Source organism: Episyrphus balteatus, chromosome 1, assembly GCF_945859705.1.
Source record: "Episyrphus balteatus chromosome 1, idEpiBalt1.1, whole genome shotgun sequence".
Classification (NCBI taxonomy): Eukaryota; Metazoa; Arthropoda; class Insecta; order Diptera; family Syrphidae; genus Episyrphus; species Episyrphus balteatus.
Genome location: NC_079134.1, coordinates 16,308,887 through 16,333,457, shown reverse-complemented (window position 1 = coordinate 16,333,457; position 24,571 = coordinate 16,308,887). Strand labels below are relative to the sequence as shown.

At 30.1% G+C, this 24,571-nt stretch overlaps 1 protein-coding gene across 1 annotated transcript in view; it reads right to left on the bottom strand.

Moving 5' to 3' along the window:
• Positions 1 to 24,571, bottom strand: part of LOC129910143 (S phase cyclin A-associated protein in the endoplasmic reticulum) — a 108,520-nt gene that overhangs the window by 65,813 nt on the left and 18,136 nt on the right. Inside the window, exon 6 of the mRNA XM_055991229.1 lies at positions 18,358 to 18,497. Coding sequence (XP_055847204.1) covers positions 18,358 to 18,497 — 140 coding nt within the window. The remainder of the gene's footprint in view (positions 1 to 18,357; positions 18,498 to 24,571) is intronic.

The following is a 24,571-nucleotide window of genomic DNA, read 5'->3' as shown; positions in this document are numbered from 1 at the left end:
TCTGCTTCTTTTTTACTTGCTCTATAGACTATAGGGCAAGTATTGGTTTCGTGTCGAAAAAAAAAATTGAGGTTTTAATCAAAACCAACATTACCTACTACGATGGAGAACTCCGAAAAAGTGGGTCTCGCAATTCCGTCCGTGCGTCTGTGTGTCCATCTGTACACATTTCTACAGCCTAAACGGGTGGACGGATTTTCTTCAAATTTGGTACAGATGATTTTTATGGAATTCTGAAAGTTGGTTTATTTTTTTGTTTTTTTATATCTCACTTAGAAAGTGTACCTCCCATACAAATTTTTCAAGTTATACCAAATAACTCGAAAACGGCTCTAACGATTTTGATTAAAAATTTGGTGTATAATTTTACAAACAAGACCCAACTTTTGATTTAAAAAAAATATTTTTTGGAAGGTTACTAACGGTACCTGCCATAGAACCGTTTTTTTGGTTTCAAAATATCTCTTACAAGACTAACCCGAGTTCAACGAAAATTTTTATACAAAAGCGTTTAATAAACCGCTCAAAAAACACATTTTTGGATTTTTAAAAAATATTTCAATTTTTTTTTTTTTGAAAAATCAATTTTTTGAAAACGGGTTTTTGAAATGTTTCGAAATTTTTTTAGTGTAAATTAATTATTTCTTCAAAATGGCATACCAACATTTTTTTTAATGTTAGAAAATTTGTATGTATAAAAAATTATTTTTTTAAAAAACGGCTCTAACGGTTTTCAAATTTTTTTTTCTTAAAATTTCTTTTCATACAAGAAATCAGATGGCATACTTCGTTTTGTGATCAAAACCTTTAAAAACCGAGTTTTATTAATTATAAAAACAGATTTTAGGTACTTTTTTACATAATGGAAAATATTTTAATTAAATCTAATTATAATTTTGCCTCATTTTTTTTTTTAAGATAAGATATACTTTTACCATAAGAGCAAGTACGTGCGACCCCAGTCGTGCATTTAATTTTTTTTTTTTTTTTTTTTCATACGAAAAATATGTTTTATAAACATTTCTTGACGGACCGTGATTGAATTTTTTTGAAATAAACGTTCATGGTCAAGCAAGGTTAGGGATGTATACCTGATTTTAGACTTTTTTAATTTGGAACTTCGCAGTTTGAATATATAGGGTAGGATGGTATAAGAGTGCGCGGTTGATAAGAGTGCGCAAAGCGATTTTCTACGGTTTGAAAGGGAATATAAGACTGAATGCACTTATTTTAGAAAGATCTAAATGAGTTTGATCTGCTGTCAAAATTTCATGCAAATGTGTTTGTAAACAGAGGTGCTAGTTAAGTTTAAGTTTTTTAGAACTTTTTTTTCCAATTTTTCTTGCCAAACAAATTAAATTTTCCGCTTAACAACAAAAAATAACAATAAACAAAGTATGGGACATTGAAAAGTCGACGAAAAGAAACATTTGAGGAACACGTAAGATTGGTCATAAAGTGCATTGTAAAATACATATATATTCTTCGATTACATGTCTGAACGTGTAAGAGTGCGCACCATGATGATGTATAAGAGTGCGCGGGTTATAAGAGCAGTTAATGCTTTAAAATAACTGGCATTTGTCCATATACCAGCAAACAGCAGCTAGAAAAAGCAATTCAACCAAAAAGAAACCAAATACAAGTTTTACAAAAAACAAGCGAATGAAAGTAACTAGGAAATATTGAAATTTTCTCGGAACCATTAATCGAAGACTAAATTGATTGTTCCTCATGCAAGGAGTGATGGGTTGAAAAATACTCTGTTTATTTAAATATAGGCAGTTTTATTTGCAACTTTTGTGCGAACTTACACCTGTACGCAGCTGCGCACTCTTACAAACTAGGCCGCGCACTCTTACACAATAGTGTGTATAAGAGTGCGCAAATGACCTAACGTGGTATTTTGTTTATAACTATTGAATTAATACATTTTTGTTACCAGTTTTAAGTTTTTTTCGTTGCTTTGATTATAAACTAAAAACTATATATAAAAAAAGTAGTTAAATTCTTTTTGTTATTGTTTTATTTGGTGTTTTGTCAAAAATGCGCACTCTTATACCACCTTACCCTAGCCTAGGGTGGGTCAAAAAAATCGAAATTTTTTTTTTTGATTTGGTACTCCGAAAAATCGATTGCTAGACCCCTCTAGAATATACACACCAAATATGAGCTCTTTATCTTAATGGGAAGGTCCTCCGCTTTTCAATTTTCCATTTTTACATCAAGCTTCTACTAAAAAAAAATAATTTTTTTATTAATTGACTTTTTAGCAAATTTCTTTTCATATTCTTGTAGGAAATTGAACGCTCTACAAAAAAGGCCTCATACACTTTTTTCGTTTATCTAACCGTTGAATAGATATTTGAGGTCCAAAAATCGAGAAAATCTTTAAAAATTCGTTTTTTGTTCTTAATTTTGTAACAAATTGAAAAATTATAATGATCAAACGCGCAAGACATATTCTTGTTGAAAATTGATTGCTCCACAAAAAAGGTCTTAATAACTTTTTTCATTAATCTAACCATTCTAAAGATATTCGAGGTCAAAGTTAAAAAAAATATAAAAACATTTTATATTTTTAAAAAATTTCTAATTCACTGAAACTTCATTATTTTCAAATTAGCAAGATGAATTCTTGTAGGGGCTTAAACGTTCTACAAAAAATTCCTTGGAATGAAATTGATTGCTTTAACCGTTTAGAAGATATTCGTATCCAAATCACAATGCATACGGGTCATAAGAAAACTATTGAAATCAGTGAGCATTGGTTTGGATACGAATATCTTCTAAACGGTTAAAGCAATCAATTTCATTCCAAGGAATTTTTTGTAGAACGTTTAAGCTCCTACAAGAATATATCTTGCTAATTTGAAAATAATGAAGTTTCAGTGAATTAGAAATTTTTTAAAAATATAAAATGTTTTTATATTTTTTTTCAACTTTGACCTCGAATATCTTTAGAATGGTTAGATTAATGAAAAAAGTTATTAAGACCTTTTTTGTGGAGAAATCAATTTTCAACAAGAATATGTCTTGCCCGTTTGATCATTATAATTTTTCAATTTGTTACAAAATTAAGAACAAAAAACGAATTTTTAAAGATTTTCTCGATTTTTGGTCCTCAAATATCTATTCAACGGTTAGATAAACGAAAAAAGTGTATAAGGCCTTTTTTGTAGAGCGTTCAATTTCCTACAAGAATATGAAAAGAAATTTGCTAAAAAGTCAATTAATAAAAAAATTATTTTTTTTTAGTAGAAGCTTGATGTAAAAATGGAAAATTGCAAAGCGGAGGACCTTCCCATTAATATAAAGAGCTCATATTTGGTGTGTATATTCTAGAGGGGTCTAGCAATCGATTTTTCGGAGTACCAATTCAAAAAAAAGAATTTCAATTTTTTTGACCCACCCTAATATAGCCCTCATTTTATTTTGAGACCAGCCTCTAACTGTACGCTCATTTTATCTTATGGGGTTTTCCATGGGTAACTCAGATTTCGATAAGAAAATGATTTTTTTTTTCGTGGATACTTACAAAAGGTTTTTTTTTTTAATTTGTTTCTGAAGTAAAACTTTTTATCTGCGACAAAAGCAGGAAAATATTCTTAAACTTCATGAGACATAGCTTTTTTGCAACATTTTAAAGATTTAAAATAATCAAGTTCTAACCCGTTTTTTAAGAATTGAGGAAAATCCGCGATAAGTCTGAAAAAATCGATTGTACAAAAGGTACTTTTACGAAATTTATTAAAAATTTTGCCTTTATCATGGGAACTACGAATCAATTATGTAATTCAATTTTTTTTTTTTCATGTGAAAGGATGTTTTTTGAGGTGTTGAGAAAATGTGGATTATTTCAAACACTAATTTACAATAATAATACTCTATTGAAATTATAATTATGTTACAAATAAAATAATTATGTTACATTGGAAATAGAAAGCAAGAATCTAGTGTTTTTAAATATCATGGTTAAAAGGGTGTTTTTTTTTTTATTGAAAAAATAAAAATTATGAGTCATCTTAATGAAATTTGGTAATAACGTGACTTTTTAATTAGGCCGCAAAATAAAGAGACTTTTTGAAGAGGAAGTAAATTCTGTTATAAGTCCCAAAAAGCCAATGATTCGAGTGGTATAAAGTAGATTAAGTATTAAGATTCAATTTCTCATCGGGACCAAATATAAAATGAGCTTTTGGCTGAAAGGTTGCTTTTTTGGGTGAAGTAATTATTGCGAAAAATCAGCTTTTTTAACTGGTATCCGATTGAAATATAGTGCCCATATAATTATTTTTATTGAAACAGTGTTTTTTTTTTTTTTTTGAGAAAAGGAAAATATAGAGATTTTGAACGGACATTTTATATGGAGATATTTGTGTTTCCTTTGCTCAAAAAACACCCCTTCGAAAGCTCATTTTATTTTTGTGTTTAATGCAAAAAGAACGTCTATATTTTACAATAAAGTTCTTAATGATTGAAAGATTGAATTATCGATATAGATGGCACAAAATCAGACACCGAATTCTATTTTATTTTTGCTAAGCAGTACAAACTTTATGTCCTAGGTTTTAGAATCTACTTTTCGGCAAATGCGAAAGTGATAAGTGATGACTTTTGCGTCATATTGCAACTGCCCGAATTACAGAAGCTATAAGTCGTCCCAAGAATTCCTAAAATCAACCTTATTTAATATCAAAAAACCACCTTTTCATCATTCCAACGAATAACAAAGTATGTTTCTGACAACCTTGAATGGCATTTAAAATTTTTGAAAAGAAAACACACTTCTTCTACCGCGCTTCCGTTGACAGTTCGCACAAACTGTCGCTGTCTCTTAAATGATTAGTAAAATCGAATGACAACTGTTTCTTAAGGTATGGAACAGAACTCTATATAAAACCACAATCTACATAATATCATGTGATATATTTCACATGATATTTGTCAGATTTTATTTTTGTCTTAATTTCACGAAATAGTTCCTTAATCATTCACCATCTGTGAAATATCTATATAGAACTGTCAAAACATCACCCTTTCTTACTGACAAGCTGTGTTCATCACAGTCTCTGAAAAATTCTTTCAAAAAAACTCTTTGGGTGGCATATGTGTACCGAATAACGCGGTCTTAGAAAAACACTTGATTTTTTCTGAAATATGTGAAAATCTCATTAACTCCTACCTCAAAACTGACAGTACACTGATCGCTAACATCCGCATGTCTACAAATAATCTGATCCGTGGAAAAACATTCTGCGACGAAAATAAATCGCGCGACCTACCACCACGCCAGCGACGACCGACCGACAACGCACGAGGAAAAGTCTCAAATTTCCACACAAAACCAAAACGGTACAAAATAATATTCAAAAAAAAACAAGAATGTAGGAGTATCAACAGACATGAAGACGGGAGACAGCATCTGCCAAAAAGAAAACAGAGAAAAAAAGTAAAAAAAAAAAACTTGGCCCTACTGAGCTAAGCTTGTCCATTAATCGTTCACCTGATAATTGCCGTGTTCTGCACCATGCATTCAGATATTAAGTACAAGACGTTGGTTAATCGTCCACAACTCAAGTTTCTCTGCTACGTTGTCTTGTCCCAGTGCAGGCCCCTTCTTCCCCTATCTTCCTTTTTTACCCTATCCAAAGAAAGAGGAGACCTTGTCTAATCGGGAACATGTCCAAATAGTTGGTCGGTTGGTTGGTTAGCTGATGGTCAGTTTTTGGTTTGGTTGCATGCTCTTTAGGTGCTCATATGTGTGTTGCACTGATGCAGCACTACACAGCACTATGCAATGCGCTATCGGGATGTGGTTGTCCATTTTGTTGGCAACACAGTCAAGTAGGTATAAGACTTGAAGGCTTCTTTTTTTCGTTTCTTCTTACTGGTTTTTTCATCTTGAAGAAAAGGACTGTAAAATCTATTTGTAGCATATAATTGCCAGCTTTGCTAGAGCAAACAGGTTGATAAATATATGCTGATGCACACTGCACATGAAAACTGTGTTCGCTGGAGGCATAGGAGGCCGAGGCCTATACTCTAAATGAGGACGCAAGAGCAGTGGCGGCCTAGAAGAGTAGTCAGTGATGATGGTACTTGCTTTCCGCAGCAGTATCATGATTATTTGGTTGTAGATGCAGATCTTGTAAATGGATGACACTTGGAAGGCTCTATAGCGTTGCTTGGCCGGACCGGCGTGATTTATGCAGCAATTGTCATGATGAGTATAATATAATAGTCGAGGTTATAAACGAAAAACACTTTTCGCGTGAGTGTATGTAGCAATTAAGAGGAAAGGTATATTGCAATTGCCGCATGAAGAAGCTAGATACACCTTGAAAAGATTCCATTCTAATGGATGCTTATACATTATGAGCAATTAGACAATACGAGTAAGTGAAGAAGAAGATTGCAGAACATAATTATTTAAAAAATTCTTCTTCCGGTTATTTGTGTGGTTTTTAAGGTTTTTTTATTAAAAAAATGGAAAACATCAATATCCTACATTATGAATGTTGTATGGTTTAGTCGGAGCGAAAGAAACTGAATAAAAGGCTTTTACAATTTATAAAAATTTTAAAATTTTTTAATTCGATTAATTATAAGATGTAAGGAATACTTTTTTTAAATTAAGAACGTAAAACATAAAAAATATAAGAAATGAAAAAAAAATGTTTTTGAGTGATGGAGGCTGGGATTTGAACCCAGACTTGTGGGGTTCTATAAAAATTAATTGTGTTTTTGAGTTTGGAATTTTATAACTTTTTAATGGTTCATCAAAAAGGCTAGATTTAATAATTTTCTTGTATAAAATTGAACGCTCTACAAAAAAGCTCTTATTAATTTTTTTGATGAACTGCCCCGTTTCGAAGTTATTCAACTTTAAAATATAAAATGTAATTTTTTCTTCATTTTTGTTCATTTTTTTGACGAAACTATTAGGTTTTTCCAAAAATTGGGCAAAATTTTCGATTATTTGTATTCTATGTTGTGTTTTGGTTTCACAGATCCTTTTATATAACTCTCAAGCCCCTAATACTATCATATAAGATTTCTTCAATAAATTGGAATTATTCATTTTTTCAACTAAAAATAATTTGATTAATTTTTGGCGTCGGTTTTTCTTTAATTTTATAAATGCAATTTTGTAGAGCGTTCAATTTTATACAAGAAAATGATTAAATCTAGCTTTTTTGATGAATCATTAAAAAGTTATAAAATTCCAAACTCAAAAACACAATCTTTCCCATGTAAATCATATGGGAAATAGAAATTTGCGATGCGGCGCGGCGGTACTTCAACAATATTTTCGGTAATGCTATGAACAAAAAAAAATAAAAATTTTTGAATCAGTCTAAGGTCCAGAGAACTAACGTCACGGGAACTACCTTCAAATGGAAAATAACTTAACCTCTAGTGGGAAACAATTTCACTTTTTCTTGGTATAGTTACGTCCCACTTTAGGTGGGAAATAAGTTCATCGAGAAATTGTGTGAAGATATTTCCCACCTACAATTGGATTTGAAGAATATAAGAAATTTGAGCACAGTGCAAAAAATTAAGCTTTATGCAATTTTCTAAAAACCCAAATACACAAAAAGTCAATTTGGAGAAATAAAGAGTTAGAAACCAAACACTTTTTGGCACAGCTCTTTGTAAACCCTAATAAAGCTTACTTAAATTTTTCATCTATGAATTGAATTTTGAAAGCAAACGTTTCTGAAAAGATTCAGAGAAAAAAAAGCACGAGAGTTTTGAATTAATGGATTTTCAAAAAGGACATAAAAATGAAATGTGAAAACTTGGAACGTGTTTACCAAAATAACCGTTTTAAATTAATTGTTATTATTTAAATTAGTCTTACTGAACTTTCAATTAATTGCACTTTTTAAACCCAAAGTGAAAAATTCGAGAAATTCAATGTCAAAGTCCAAACGGGAAGCGGACAAAAAATTTGCACAGGGGAGAATCAATTTTGAGCTGTGAAAATAAAAAAATTCGCGTGAATTTTTTTATTTTCACAGCTCAAAATTGATTCTCCCCTGACCAAATTTTTTTTCCGCTTCGCGTTTGGACTTTGAAATTAAATAGAGTTTATCACAGTTACTCCAGCTCAATTTGTTTTGAGGGTAAAAAAATTTTTCTTGTTACTTAATTCTAAAGAGTAACCATTATAAAAAAACTTTCTTACTTTAAATTAAATTTTAAATTTTAAAACTTTATTTTTCATTTTTATTTGTCATTCCTTACAATTGTAAAATAGAGTAGATACCACAGGCCACATAAAATAAATTTTGCGGCTGCAGTTGAATCTTCAAAGGAAGCCTACTGTATTAAAAAGTGAAATTATTTCCCACACTCCGTGGGTAATAACTTAACCCAAAAGTGAATTTCGTTCCTACAAAAAAGTGAAATTGGTTCTCACATTCAGTGGGAATTAGCTTCACTAGAAAAATGGGAAATTATTTCTCACTAGAGGTGAAGTTATTTCCCATGTGAAGGTAGTTCCCGTGAAGTTAGTTCCCTGCACCGATCAAGTACGATGGCTTTTTTCCTCCGGGCAATTGACTCAAAAACCTCTAACATTTTGAGGTATCGCGTTGGAAATCTGAAATTTCAGACGATTGTATGGTCAGCATAAGGTTTGACTTGATTCTGATTGAGAATCTTTTGAAAATTTTGAATGTATTGTAATAGCAGAATTATTTAACTGGCCTTATCTTTGCGAAACTACGTTTTATTCGAAAGAAAGTTTTAGTTTGTCTCAAAACTTTTTTTTTCTGCGGACAACCGTTTCTCCACAATTTTGCATCAAACACAATTTTCTTCGTTTTTTAAGTTGTTTTTTTACACTTTCATATCATTTACGTCAAAAAAACACGTTAATGAGTATTAATTTTTTGTGCTTTTTATTAAAGCCCAGTTTATTTTCATAAAAAAAATGAGTTTTATTTTATAAAAAAGGCTACTGAAAGTAATTAAAAAAAAATAAACAAACTGAGTGAATTTAAAAAAAAAAAAATAATTTTTTAATACAAAATTAACTTAAATGAATTAAAACTTTTTCTGAGCTATTGTGGTTAAGAAAAGAACACATAGATAAAGCTCAGAAAAAGTTTTTAATTCATTTAAATTATTTTTTATTTAAAAATTATTTTTTTTTAATTCACTTAGTTTGCAGGGGCGTACACTCCCTTGGGGCAAGCGGGGCAGTGCCCCGGGGCCCCCGACCGACCCCAGGGCCCCCACTGGAGACAATGCAGTGAAAAAAACTGTTAGCATAAATTGAGTTACGAAGTAACCAGGGAGACAAATTAAATCATTCAGTGTAATGTATAATGCATTGGTAGCCACACAATATATGTATATTGATTTTAAAAAAAGTTACCCCAGGGGCCCCAAAAATAATAGACTGCTTTTTTAAAAGAAAAATTATAATTTTATCTAAGGGCCCCAAAAAATATTACTTGAAAAATCTTTGCCACCACCAATAATACATTAGGGGCCCCAAAAAAGCAAAAAAAATATTATTTGAGGGTCTTCAAAAGTGGTTCAAAACAATCAAATGGAAAATTTAATATAAATTCAGGGGCCCCAACATAAATACATCAGGGCCCATAATAAAAAATTACGTTATTGGTGGCATTCCGAATATTACTTCAGAGCAGAGGCCCCAATACCTATTAATTCTTGGCTCCAAAAAAATTATATTATATTTTAGGGGCCTCTAAGCACTTAATTTTGAGGCTCTAAAAATAATTTTTCAGGGGCCCCAAAATAAAAAAAAATATGTCTGATGATGGAAAATAAAATATGTATTTATTACTTCAGAACAGAGGCCCCAAGAACTATCAATTCTAAGCAAAAAAAAATTTTATTTTAGGGGTCTCTAAATATTTAATTTTGGGGGCCCCTAGTACAAGTGTTTACTACTTTTATAAGAGTCATTTTAAGTAAGTATAGCAAAGTGCATTACGAACATATTAAAACATTAAAATAAACCTAAAAATAAATAAGCCATACAAAAAAAACCTATGGCGTATACGTAATTTTTTTTTTAACTAAGGGGCCCCCAAATATCAAAGGGGCCCCAAAATTTAGTCTTACCCCGGGGCCCCGGCGACTCAACGTACGCCACTGTTAGTTTGTTTTTTTTTTTTATTACTTTCAGTAGCCTTTTTTATGAAATAAAACTTATTTTTTTTTTTTATGAAAATAAACTGGGCTTTAATAAAAAGCACACAAAATTAATACTCATTAACGTGATTTTTTGACTTAAATGATATGAAAGTGTAAAAAACAACTTAAAAAACGAAGAAAATTGTGTTTGATGCAAAATTGTGGAGAAACGGTTGCCTGCAGAAAAAAAAGTTTTGAGACAAACTAAAACTGTAATAAATTCTTGATTGGTTGTAAAAAAATCTTTCTAATCCAGTCAAATAAGGGTTTAACCTCGGAATGAATGTTAGTAGAAATTTTTTTTGCTCAATATCTTCCTTTTGCCATTCTATAACATATCTCAAAAGTCTAGAAAAATCTCATGTCCGCTTGTCGCGATTTCAAGGTCAAATCGCGAAATGGAGATTTTCAAAATTAGCAAAAATAGGCTATGGTATTATATACACATATGATACATGATTTCAAGGTATTTTTTAATGCTGATTCCAAAAAATCTAAAATCAAGGCAATCTGACGTCTCTGAAAAAAGTTATACCTGTTTTTCATCTGTCAACTCATATTATTATAACAGTTGCAAACTTACTGCCGAAAAACCCTTAAAAGTTATGGTAGCTGAACCAAATTTTGCATGAAGATTTTAGAATCCATCATTATTAAAAATCAAAACAATCCATTACAAAAAATATATAACCTACGAAATAATGGTATTTTTTGATGGAGGGGCTAATTATAGGATATGCACTAAAGAAGATTCTTGTTCATCTTAGGAATAAGTGCGAATAGGCTAATTTTTTCATTTTAATCTTTGTTTGGATATTCTTTAACTACCCGCAAAAATCTAAAAAAATCTCATGTCCGCAAGTTCTAATTTTCTTGGTTTGAAGATAAGGTGCAGATTTTAAAAAATTGAAAAACTACACTTCAGATAGGTATTTGTGTCAGATCAACATGAATAAGGTGCATTACTTTTTAGGGATGGTCAGGTTGACTTGTTTGTGAGTTTTGTTGGAATAAGTGTTAAAAAATACCTTTATATCATGTCGCTTATGTTGGTATACATATAAAAATTTAAACTTTTCTTATTAATTTTTTAAAATCTGCACCTTATTTTCAAACCAAGAAAATTAGGACTTGCGGACATGAGATTTTTTTAGATTTTTGCGGGTAGTTAAAGAATATCCAAACAAAGATTAAAATGAATAAATTAGCCTATTCGCACTTATTCCTAAGATGAACAAGAATCTTCTTTAGTGCATATCCTAAAATTAGCCCCTCCATCAAAAAATACCATTATTTCGTAGGTTATATATTTTTTGTAATGGATTGTTTTGATTTTTAATAATGATGGATTCTAAAATCTTCATGCAAAATTTGGTTCAGCTACCATAACTTTTAAGGGTTTTTCGGCAGTAAGTTTGCAACTGTTATAATAATATGAGTTGACAGATGAAAAACAGGTATAACTTTTTCCAGAGACGTCAGATTGTCTTGATTTAAAATTTTTTGGAATCAACATTAAAAAATACCTTGAAATCATGTATCATATGTGTATATAATACCATAGCCTATTTTTGCTAATTTTGAAAATCTCCATTTCGCGATTTGACCTTGAAATCGCGACAAGCGAACATGAGATTTTTCTAGACTTTTGAGATATGTTATAGAATGGCAAAAGGAAGATATTGAGCAAAAAAAAATTCTACTAACATGCATTCCGAGATTTACCCCTTTTTTCTCCTTATTTGACTGTATTATTCGAATAAAACGTAGTTTGGCAAAGATAAGGCCAGTTAAAGGACAAGAGAGCAAAAATCATAAAAACCGTGGTAACTCGAAAACGGGACGAAAACGAGAAAATTACCTCTTAAGTTTTTCGACTTAAAATAACCTCAGGAATTCATGGTTTTCATTTGGGGCGGTGACTGTGGGACGCACTGTATATGATTTTATAAAAAAAAAACGTTAGGTACTTTTAAATAATCATCTTCATCACTATAGATTTTTGGGGAACAATGCTCTTTTGTTTCTTGCATTAGGCAATGTTATCTAAAAGTATTTCGGCTATTTTGTTTTATTTTTTTTTTATAATAATAAATTAGAAAAAACTATACTCGTAGAGACGTGGAGCATATCAACAATGAGCCATTATGAGATGTATTCAAATGACACATTCGGTATGTTATATGTCTATACGAAACTATCCATTAAAAAGAAGCTGGTACTTATGGTCATTTATATTAAGCCTTAGAAAACAATATTTTGTTTTTTTGTTTTCCTAAAAATTTTGGTAACATTAAAATTTATTGGAAACAGAAAGATATTAATACTTTTCAAAAAATGTTTTATTTAAACATTCATACAAAAAACTAGCAGTTCTGATTTTTCGTAAAAGTTGTAAACAAATTTAAATTGTGTTAAGAAAATTCTAAATTTTTAACAATATTTTGGAATTGGTGCAATTTCTTAAATAATTCTTTATAATTATTATGTAGTTGTTTAACTTTTTCTTAGAAGATAACTTTCTGGGTTTTTGGTTTTTATACCATTAGTCATGATTAAGTTTATCACAAAATACCACATAATCAGTTTCTCAAAGGGTTAATCCTATAATACTTTGCTAGGCTTCATATATCATAGGCAGGCATATCTTGGTATATTACACATCATAAAAAGAAAGCTAGATACACATATATACAAAAAAAATAAAATGCACGACTGGGTCGCACGAACTTGCTCTTAGAGTTCAAGTTGCTTAAATTTTTAAGACTTTTGATATAGAAATTTAGAAAATGTAGGTACCTACTATATGGGTACAGAAAAAAAAATAAAAAAAAAAATTAAATTCGTTTTTTAAAAAAATAATATAAAATCTGAAATCAAATTGCCCCCCAAAACAAGTATGCAGTTTTGATTGATATATTAAGATGCATTTTTAGAAAAAAAATTTTCAAAATCGTTAGAGCCGTTTTTTAAAAAACTAATTTTTTATAAATAATTTTTTGGAAAAAAAGTTTTAAAATACAACTGGTATGCCATTATGTAGAAATCACTGATCAACATCTAAATACAAAATTTCAAAAAAATTCAATGTCCCGTTTTCGAAAATTTGATTTTTCAAAAAAAAATTTTCAAAATTTTTTTAAAAATCCAAAACTTATTTTTTTCAAAATTTTATTTTTGGCTTATATTTAAATTATATAAATGCTTCTTAACAAAAAGTTTCGTTGAAATCGAATAAGAGGTTTCGGAGATAATCGGATTTGAAAAAAACGGTTCTATGGCAGGTACCGTTAATAATGATTCTCAAAAAAAAATTTTTTCATTGAAAGATAGACCTTAGCTTAAAACTAACATTTGAATTTTTTAAACAAAATCGTTGGAGCCGTTTTCGAGATATTTCAATTTTACTAAAATCGGTATATGACAAGTACCGTTATTTTTGGTCCAAAAAAATTAATTCCAAAAACCCCTCTGGAGAGTCGCCAAATAACGCTACATACCAAGTTTGACATTAATCGGTCCATCCGTTTAGGCTGTAGCTCCTTATACAGACAGACAGACAGACAGACTGACAGACTGACAGACAGACAGACAGACGGACTTCCGGGACCCACTTTTTTGGCATTGTCTACCATCGTAATGTCATGGAAAAATGTTATCTCAACTTTTTTTTTTTGTACGAATGCATAACTTGATATATAGTACCTATATCGCAAGTAAAAACTAGCCTAATGCATTGGTAAGATTTTCATACCCACTATAATTACTTACCTTAGTGATGCAATCATATAACTTATTGGCTTTTTCAATTTTGCAATTTCTTATTTTTTCTTATTGAAATGAAAATTTTGCTTAATGAACCTTAACCAAAGTGGTTTTAGTTTTTTGGTTAAATTTTTCAAAGTAAAAGAAAACTCATATTAATGTGGTTTTAAATATTGACAAAGACTGCATTAGATAATCTATTTTCCAGCCTTGTACATTTGTTGATTGTGTATTACTTATGGTATCTATTGGTTATTCAGTGGTTTTCTACTGGTTAATAAAAAAAAAAAAGAAGCCTTTTAAACCCGAAAACAAAAACCTTCAGTTTAATAAGCTTTGATTTATTGTTTGTTCATTAGAAATTTAACATATAGCAAAGTAAAAACAATACAGTTTCCTTGATTTAAACTGATACAAAAGTTATAGAAAAAATTTCTTGTAACATACATACATTACATAGACATTTGAACAAGATAAAACAAAAGAATATCGTTCACAATAGAGATTCACAATACCAAATTTTATTTTCGATGATCGACTCTATCGAAAAGTCGTCTATCGATAGAGAAATGACAATCGAATTAAGGGCCTATGTCGCTAACTCTCAGGTACTTTCCAAATATCGCAACAATAATTATTTGCAAAGACTTAGGTATTTAAATTTCAAAATATTAAAGAGCAAAATATTGTTATGCTAGCATAGGCCCAATACCATAGCCGTAGCTAGGATTTCATTTCGGGGGAAGGGGGGGGGGGGGTTACCTCAGACTGAACAAATTTTTTTTTAGGAATCACAAAACTTTTTTATCAACTATGTATATGTAACTGCAGTCGATTCTTAGAGCGGAATTCAGAGTCTTCACTCAAGTAAAAATTTGACTCAAGTGAACATTTGCTCTTGCGTTTGGCCCACTTAAGCTACTCGTTACATTAAGAAAACTTAAGGGTTTCTTTAATTTTAGCTTATAAATACCAACTGAGGAAATTTTGAAGTAAATGCGTGAGCAAACACTCAGAAAACTCATCTCAGACTTGTGCTTGATAAAAATTTTACTTAAGTGATGACTCTAATAATTTCCGCTAAAACAAATGATCATTAGAAATTAGTCGAAGCGAAAATAACTTGCCAATATCCTCCTTAAGTATTTATTAGGAGAGAAATTCGTAGTTAAAAGTTTAAAATAGCTCTGCTTACCGTAGAAGAATTTAAAAATGAACCGGCGGCATCTCTAGTTTTAATTGGTACAAAGAGTGATAAGTTGTTTGATATAAAGAAAATTTTTTTGAAGAAATAAATTTGAACCATTCTTAGGCTTTATAGAAAAAATTAGTTCGTACAGTTTTATATATAAAAAACTAAGTACTTTACATTGAAATTAAACTTTAAACTATAATTTTTTTAATTTTCTATTTTGAAACAATTTGATAATAGAAAGCTAAAAATATGTAACACTCTCTGAATAAAATGATATATTTATTTTCGTTTATATACTAGATTTAAGCTTTACATAGAACAAAAGTGGGAAACAATCAACTGAAAATATCTCCGACAATAGAAAAGGTGTCGGAAAGAGTTAAGCAGATTTAACGGTAAAATTTCAAAAACGAGATGTGATCGAATATTTCTGTCTTCGGATTCGAGTTCAGCAAACCTTTGAAAAAGTATAGTTTAGTCTCTGCACCATAACCTTGTAGAAATACTTGTATTATTTGGGCCAAAATACAATTTAATGCCTAAAAAATGTCCCTTTTTTTGAATTTCATTTTTCTTGAAGAAAAAGTACAAATTGTTAGAGAAACTATATTGAGTTATAAAATTAACATTATTTACTTTTACAAGTTTGAAACCCAAATTTGGATCGAATTGTTTACAAATCACGGTAACATTGTGGTTTATCTTGGTAACGCAGTGGTATTTAAAGTTTTAAAGCTGATTTTGGGTTATAAACTATTAAGAATATTTAATTTAAATTAATTTTTCTGTGATTTAACTTCATAGGAAACTTACGTTGTTCCTATATCCAATTGAAACTGAAATTTACAGTAAAGTAAGGCAGTTGTTTGGTTTGATCACTTTCTGTTTAAACTGTCATAAATATACAAATATCATTCCAAACATATCGGGGCAAATGCTATTTTATAATAGATTAAAGTTTAACCGTTAACCATTCTACGTCAAATAAAATATATGAAAATATGTATAATGTATATTGATAAAAATTTAAATTTATTTTTTTCAAAATTCACTGTCCAAAGGGAAAACTTTTTAGGCACTAAATAGTATTTTGGCCCATTTAAGGGGTTCTTAAAAGAACTTCCTAAGTTGTTTGTATGGATCTTAAGGAAATGATCAAAGAGGTAATAACTAGTTTTTTGAAAAATCCCTTACCAAACGTTGTAAAAAAAAAAACTTCATCGACAGCTTCTTTGAGTAGGTATACAAAATTGGAAGAGACTTTAACGAATATTTTCAGACAGGTAATTAAATTCCTTAAATACACAAACAAACCATTTAGTGCTGCACATATTAGACTTGTATTTGTCTATACTATCTTTTGATTTTCTGAAAAAAGTTTCTGGGGGGGGTTAAACCCCATAACCCTACCCCCTAAATACGGCTATGCCCAATACAGAAAAATTCGAAATTAAAAAATAGCAAAATAATAACTGGAATTTTTTTATTGCGAAATGTAAATTTTTCAGGAAAAATTTCTAAATAAATGTGTGCAAAACAATCAAGAACAACCAAAAAAGTGCAAACTAAGTTAAAAAAAAAACTTTTTGCTGACAAAAATATGGGAAGTAAAGTCAAGTAAACATATTTTACCAATAATGTAGGTATAAAAATGATTAACCTTCAAAAAAATTATCCCAACAATTTCTAATTGGTAGAAAGATAGACAGCAAAAAAAAAAATTAATTGAATGAATTGAGAAACATAGGTATCGAAAATTGAAAAAGTTAACCAAAAACAACGAACAAAAAGTCTAAAAATTAAAAGCTTGATGTAAATTGGTGCAAACTAAATTATAAATCAAAGACCTATAACCTAACCTCCTCGATTTGTTTTCTTCTTCGACAAAAGGGAGTCTCCATTGATATTAGGTATTCTACGTTAAACAAAAACAAAACTTAAATGAGTAGACAAAGATATCTTTTTGCAATTAGGTCGTCCTTAAAATTAAACTAGGTATAGGTACACTGTCTGTACACATCTATACCCACCAATATAGAAAAAAGGAACAAAATCGTAGATATCTGTTGTACCATAACGAAACGACGACAAAATTATTCCCAAAACGAAATTCCCTCACACCAAAAAATTAAATTCTCCAAAAACTTTTGTTGTAAAAAATTTGAAAAGCAAAAAAAAAGATAATTTTCTGATACAAAAACATCAAGGACGAGAAAAACAACGACGACAACGAAAACATCGAAGGCAAAGACAAAATTCAATTTTGTATTTTTCGAATACAAATGTGTCTCCTTCTACCAACCTACCTTTGCTTCGAAATCATACCAAAAGTTCATCTCTCCTACTTCTTATTAAATCATTGTCAATATGAATCAATGAAAGAGCTGAATAAAAAAAAAAAACGTTTTTTCAACTACCGAACGCTACAAAATTAAAGATCCACGCACGCCAACAAAAGGATACGCAGGACCAACGACAACGACATGAAAATGAAAAAGTGAAATTTAATTCTGTTCCTTTCAATGGCTATACCTACCCCCAACCCTTAACTTCAACCCCAAACTCTACAAAAAATATTATTCGGGTGGAACCTTAAATACAGAAACATCGAAACGGGTGATGGTTAAAGAAGGGGCCTTATCCGGTCGTAACGTAACTCGTAGGGTTTGGTGCAGTAGTAGCAACAACCAACAACAGAAAGGATATGGCAGTGGTGGCAAAATGTTGACAGACCGAAAAATAAAAATATTTTCCTGTGTTACTGAACAAAAATAAAAGAAACAATGAAACAGGACACAAGAACAACAGAAAATCAAAAAAAAAAAATGAAAAAAAAAAAGAGAAAAGAAAAAAATCAAAATTAAAGTGAATTTTAAAGACTTTCGATGTAAGTTTTGTGGCATGTATTTAAGAGTCGAATATAGCTGTCTCTTTCATTTGTGGTAAATAAGCAAGGTAAGGGTATATAAGGTGGCAACAGTCACGCCCCTAAAATCTTCACAAATTACACACACAAATACACTCTCTTCTGATTATATTGTCTTCTCTTTTTCTCGCACTATTGATGTACATTTATTCGAAGTTCGAATTTCGAAAATAGGGGAAATAATTCAAATTCGAATGAAAGAGAAAGAAAACATTCACAAAAAGGTAGATATAAAGTGAAGATTCTTTATAACAATAGAAACAACAAAAATACAAAACAAACTCACCTTATAAGATCCGGTAGGCGTTCCAGTACTTTGGGGTGTGAGTGTTTCTTGGTATAAGATGGAGATAGCGCCACAGTGCAAGCGAGCATTAATTCAGTTGATAGCTCAACGGGATGCTGGGGAGATTTCTCCTCCGGTAACTGGGGATACGAAAAAAATGAAACAAAAACAGCAACAAAAAAATTCGTAAGAAGAGACACAATATTATATTTTGAAATGGAGTAGTAAACGGGCTTGTTTTTGAAGGTGATGGCGATGGGGAAATCTCACGTAGAAAATGGTTTATTGAATTTTCAGTGACTGTTTTGGATTTTTCTTTTTTTTTTTCTATTCGTTTTGGGGTTTTTCTTGATGGAAAATCAATAATGACATGAATATTTAAGGGACGAAACATAAAAAAAAAAAAAAAAAGAAGTACAGCGCTTTTGCACTTGCACTTTCGGTCTCCAGGTCCCAGAGACGTTAAAGATGATTAAGAGGCGATGACCTTTTAGCTTATACAATTGTTATCTATCTAGGTATAGGCCAGCAGATAGCTGATATAGGTACTCAGTACTCAGGGGGCTAATTTATTTATGGCAGAATTTAGAACTCGGACACAAGAATTTATTTTTGAAACGAAAGTTATGATGCTGAGTTGTGGTACAGAACAAAGTAGGTGAAACCATTGGTAATTCTAAATTAAGTGAGTTTTCCTTGGCTTTTTATCTGATCAATGTTAACATGAATTATACCTAACTAGTTCTTAAAGAATTTATTTCACATGGAAATAATTAATTTCACGCGATGGTTTAATTTTATAACCAGGAAAACCTTTTTCTTTGGTGGAAACTTTTAGGAGGAATAAAAAAAAAAGAATTATCTCAGAAATTGTAGCTAATTAAAGCAAGTGATTTTTTCGAATTTTTTTAACTGTGGCCTGAAAAAACTGAAATTACTTTTTAAACTTAAAATTGAAATATTAAATCACTTATGGGAGCTACAAAATTGATTTTTGAACAAATCACTATTAATTAGCTTCAAATTTGGACATCAACAAAATTCTTAGCTATTTTTTTTTTTATTTTCTTCCGCTAACTTCAGTCTTATTTAATCGATTTTTAAAAACAAAAAAAATGTTGAAGCTATAAAATCGAAGTCTGTGAAGTTTAAAAGTATTTAACCCTTTCGGACCCAGCGTTACTCTCATGTAACATTTTTTTAAAAATTCGTAAAAAATATTAAATTAAACAATTTTTTAGGTTACGATGGCTTAGTTGAAAGATAATAATGCCTAGTTGCCTAGTTACTAGATTATTACAAAAAGTTAGTCAAATATCATACCTTTAATTTTTTTTTATCGAGAAAGGGACTGAAATTGACATTTTTTTTTTTTGCAAAAAAAAAATTTTTTATATATGGTCACAATTTTGAAAAAAAGATATAAAAAATGTTAATGCAGAAAGTATTTTGTTTTTTTGCTTAGAAGAAGTAGCATACATTATAGTTTCATAAAAATTTATTATCTCAGTTCTCCGACTTCGTGGTTTTCGTCATGCCGTCCGTCGGTCTGTGCGTCCGTGCGTCTGTGCGTCTGTGCGTCTGTGCGTCCGGCTGTACATCGAGCTAGGGCCTAAACGGATGGATGTATTTGCTTGAAACTTGGTAGGTACAGATGATTTTTACGTAATTTCCTAGACCGGTTTTTTTTATTTTTTTAACCCTTTCGAACCCAAGCTATGAAAATCAATATTAAAAAATGTTTTTTCGGTATTATCGGGTCAAAAACATCACAACTAAGAAATATGAATATCAAAAAGTTGTTTTCCAAAATAATAAATATCAAAACTAATGTGTTTTTCTCATGTTCCATGTAAGTAACATGCACTGCCTATGACCACCAAAAAAAGTCGGAGAACTGAGAAAATAACTTTTTATGAAACTATAATGTATGCTACTTCTTCTTAGCAAAAAAACAAAACACTTTCTGCATTAATATTTTTTATATCTTTTTTTCAAAATTATGACCATACATAAAAAATTTTTTTTTGCAAAAAAAAAAAAAATATGTGAATTTCAGTCCCTTTCTCGATAAAAAAAAATTAAAGTTATGATATTTGACTAACTTTTTGTAATTATCCAATAACTAGGCATTATTATCTTTCAATTAAACCATCGTAACCTAAAAAATTGTTTAATTTAATATTTTTTACAAATTTTTAAAAAAATGTTACATGAGAGTAACGCTGGGTCCGAAAGGGTTAATACCTTCTTTTTAACGCATATCTCCCATATAACGTGTTCGAGGTATTGCAATTTTCTCGAAAACGGCTCTAACGATTTTGGTTAAATTTGGTGAACGTAATAGTCTTATTGATTCTAACAAAATTGCGTTTTTAGTTTTTCTAGAAAAATGCGGAGAACGAAAATATGGCATTTCCGTTTTTTGCAAAAATTGACATATTTTTAAGGTTCGTTTATTTCGTCAAAGCATTGTTTTCAAAATTTACAGACAGGTATTACTTTTAATTTTGAAGTGTAATATCGTCGGTCTCATGAGAAAACCTCGTAACTCCCAAAATTAAAATTTTACAGGAGAGACGAAAGAGTAAACAAACAACAGAATATTTGGGAAGAAACGCGCTGTGTAAAATTTGAATTTAAGTCTATTTTGAGTTTTCGGAACGACCCCAAATTATCTGGGTTGCTCCGCTGACATATTTTCTAAAGAATGGCATTCAAAAGTAATTTTTAAAAAAAGTGGAGTTACGAGGTTTTCTTATGAGACCGACGATACATATGTAAAAAAAAATATTTAAGTTTTTGAAAAAAAAATATACCTACAATTTAATTTTTTAAATATATTTTTTTTTTTGAATAATTTTTCTCTCGAAACTTAACAAAATCATAAATTTTTGATAGATATTTAAGATATCGATACTTTGAACCACAAGAGCAAGTACGTGCGACCCAGTCGTGCATTTTATTTAATATTGATTTTCATAGCTTGGGTTCGAAAGGGTAGATTTTAATCATTTTAGAATTAGTCTGCTAACTTCAGACTTACTTTAGTGGAAAATTCAATAGCTCAAAAAATTTGTAAAACAAATTTGCAATTAACTAGCGACGTTTCGGGGATAATTTTTTTTTATTACGCCTCAAAGTCAAAGTAAGGGATGTAGGAAAACTGATACAGGTGTGTTGCGACACACACCCAAAAAAAATCGGTTGTAGAAATCACAACGAAATTGACCCGACAGACAACCAATGTTGTCAATTTAATCAAGAAATAATTGTGGCACCGAATTGTTAAAATTACAACATGGTTGTAAATTCGATCGCAAAATTGTAAAACTCACTATACAGGTGTTGCAATTTTCACAATTTGGTGATGGAATTACAATTATTTCTTAATTAAATTGACAACATTGGATGAAGGGTCAATTTAGTTGTGATTTCAACAACCAATTTTTTGGTTGATCCGCTATCTTGTGATTACCAAATAGTGCACACAGCCGGTGTTAGCACCAAAGGTAGATTTTCAAATCTTTTGGTAGGCACTGGCGCTTTCATCGATCCAAATTAAACATTTTCACAGAGATTGCAGAACAGGTGAAAATCGTTGTTCTTGTAGGTATAAAAATCAAGTGACTTCATTTTTGAACTTTTTTCAACGCGCGACGGATAAATATTGACGTTAAAAAACTGGAGATTTTTTTTAGTTTTTGGATATAGATGAGATAAAGATGAGATTAATTATACACTGGCCAATAATTTTCAACTTTTTAAAATTCTCCAGAATGATTTATATCAAATTTTATGGATTCGGGTTCCCTAAGTTCCCTAAGCTCAAAATATTGGATTCTTTCTAGCAGCTCTAGTTTTTGAAATATTTAATTTTTCATGTTTGGGGGATATCCATACTTATTTTTAAGTTTGCCTTATTTTGAGCGTTTATTAAAATTTTTAAACCTAATGTATTTTGTATTCTTATTTATTTTGTTACGAGTATGTTTTAAGATTATTGATTCAAAGTCATTATGTAAGTAAAAAATCAAAAATGTTTGAAAATTAATTAAATTTTTTGTTTTTGTAGGTACTAAGATAAGATTAAAGAAGGTAGAGTCGATTTTGCTGCACCCGCGATCGTACTTTAAACCCTTCCTATTGACGATTTACTTATTTAATTTAAATAAGTCTAAATCGAAAATTAACAGGTTTAATTCACTCTTTCAAGTTATAGTTCAAGCCGTGTTTTATTGGTACTCAGTATTTTACTGAGTAAACATTTTATGCTGTAAACAACAACAATTGATTACTTTTTTTCATTTTCTAATTATCCTTATTGTTGAAGGACCAAAAATGTATAAGTTTAGGAAAAAAAATGTCTCTATAACCCAACAAATAAAAAACTTTTGTTTATCCTTAGCAATCTTTTGTTGTTGTTTCCCGTGTAAAATTTTACTAAGCTAAGTACTGAGTTACCAATAAAACGCGGCTTTATTCAAAATATTTTCGTATTTGTTTGCAAATAAACTTTAAATGGATATAAATCTTGCACCCGCTATAATGGAATTGCTTTACTATTGAGTTAAAAAATCTCGAAAACATCAAAAATGTTGATATACATTATGTGCATTTATAATATAAACATTTTGTTTATACATAACTGATTCCGACAAATTGCCGAACAAGACGATTTTGTTCAAAATCAGCATACCTACCTACCTATTTATTTTAAGTAGAGTCCGAAAACTTTATGTATCACTTAAAAGAAATGGTAACGGAGTTACGAATAACAGAGTTACGCGCGACAGAGTTAAGGCCGTCAAAGTTACGCGAAACCGAAGTTACGAAAAACTAGAGTTACGAATTCTAAAGTTATGTTAAGCTATGACATGTGATTTTTGTGTTGGCAACAATTGCGAGGAACGATATCAAATTATGGAAATACAAACAAGAGATTAACATTTTTCTCATGTGTCAGAACTAAATGAGTTAAGTGAAATGGGTTTTATTTAATCTTGTAAAATTTTGATAGGATAGGTATAGATATACAAAGTGGGTATTAGGGTGCTTCTTAAAAATCAATTTTCGAAATTTTAATGGGACACCCTTTCATTTTGTTCTTTCTGCCTTAAATATAAATTGGGTAAAATTTGGTCCAGTTTAAACACGTTGTAGGGGTCGCTACCACAATTCAAAGTTGTTTTTTTTCTCAGAAAATTTTAAAATTTTTAATCAGAATTTAGTACTTTATATTATATCTTTAGCTGTTTTGAAAGAAATTTTGATAAAAATACAGTGGAATAAAAATGACGTTTAATTTTGAATATTTTTGAATTTTACATTTTTTTTGTGTTATTCTGTAGAATAGCTAACTGAATGATTTTTCTAAATTGAAAAATTCAATGTTTTTATCTGATTGTTTTTGAGCCTAATATCTTTATTTGTCAGACAGTTAACTGATTGTTTATTAGAAGATTGAAAAATCGGGTCTTAAGCGTATTTTGTATTGTAACAAAAAAATTTTTTTGAAATTGATCTTTTTTTTTTACTTAAATCTTTAGTGAATGGTAGCGACTACTAAATTTTAATATTAAAATCGGAAAAAAATACTATATTCTATGCTTATATGGTAGAACATAATGCAGGGGTGTCCCATTAAAAAATCGAAAAAAAAAAATTCGACCATATAAGAAGCACCCTAGTGGGTATTACAAAATACGCTATGAATAATTATATTAAATAATAGAAAAAAAATACGTAGGTGCAATATTAGTTGGACAAATAAGATGTTAATTTCAATTATGTCCCCCAAACTTCCATAAGAATACTTATGTTTTTTTTTCTGTTTCAACGTTTTTGCGATCTTCTCACAAAAACAAACATTTATGTATATCTATACCTATCCAATCAAGCTTAAATAACAAGATTAAATAACACCCATTTTCGCTTAACTCATTTAGTTCTGACCAATGCGAAAAATGTTAATCTCTTGTTTGTATTTCCATAATTCCATATCGTTCCTCGCAAGTTACGCTCGTAACTCTGTCGCCCGTAACTCTGGTATTCGTAACTTCGTCGGTTTCCCATTTCATGGGTATACAGATTTTTTTTAAAATTTGGTACATATGATTTTCATAATTTGCAATTTTGTCGAATTTCTCACATCAAAATTCTTCGTAAGTATACTCGTATTTGGGACTAAAAATGTAGAAGTCAGTATAGTATA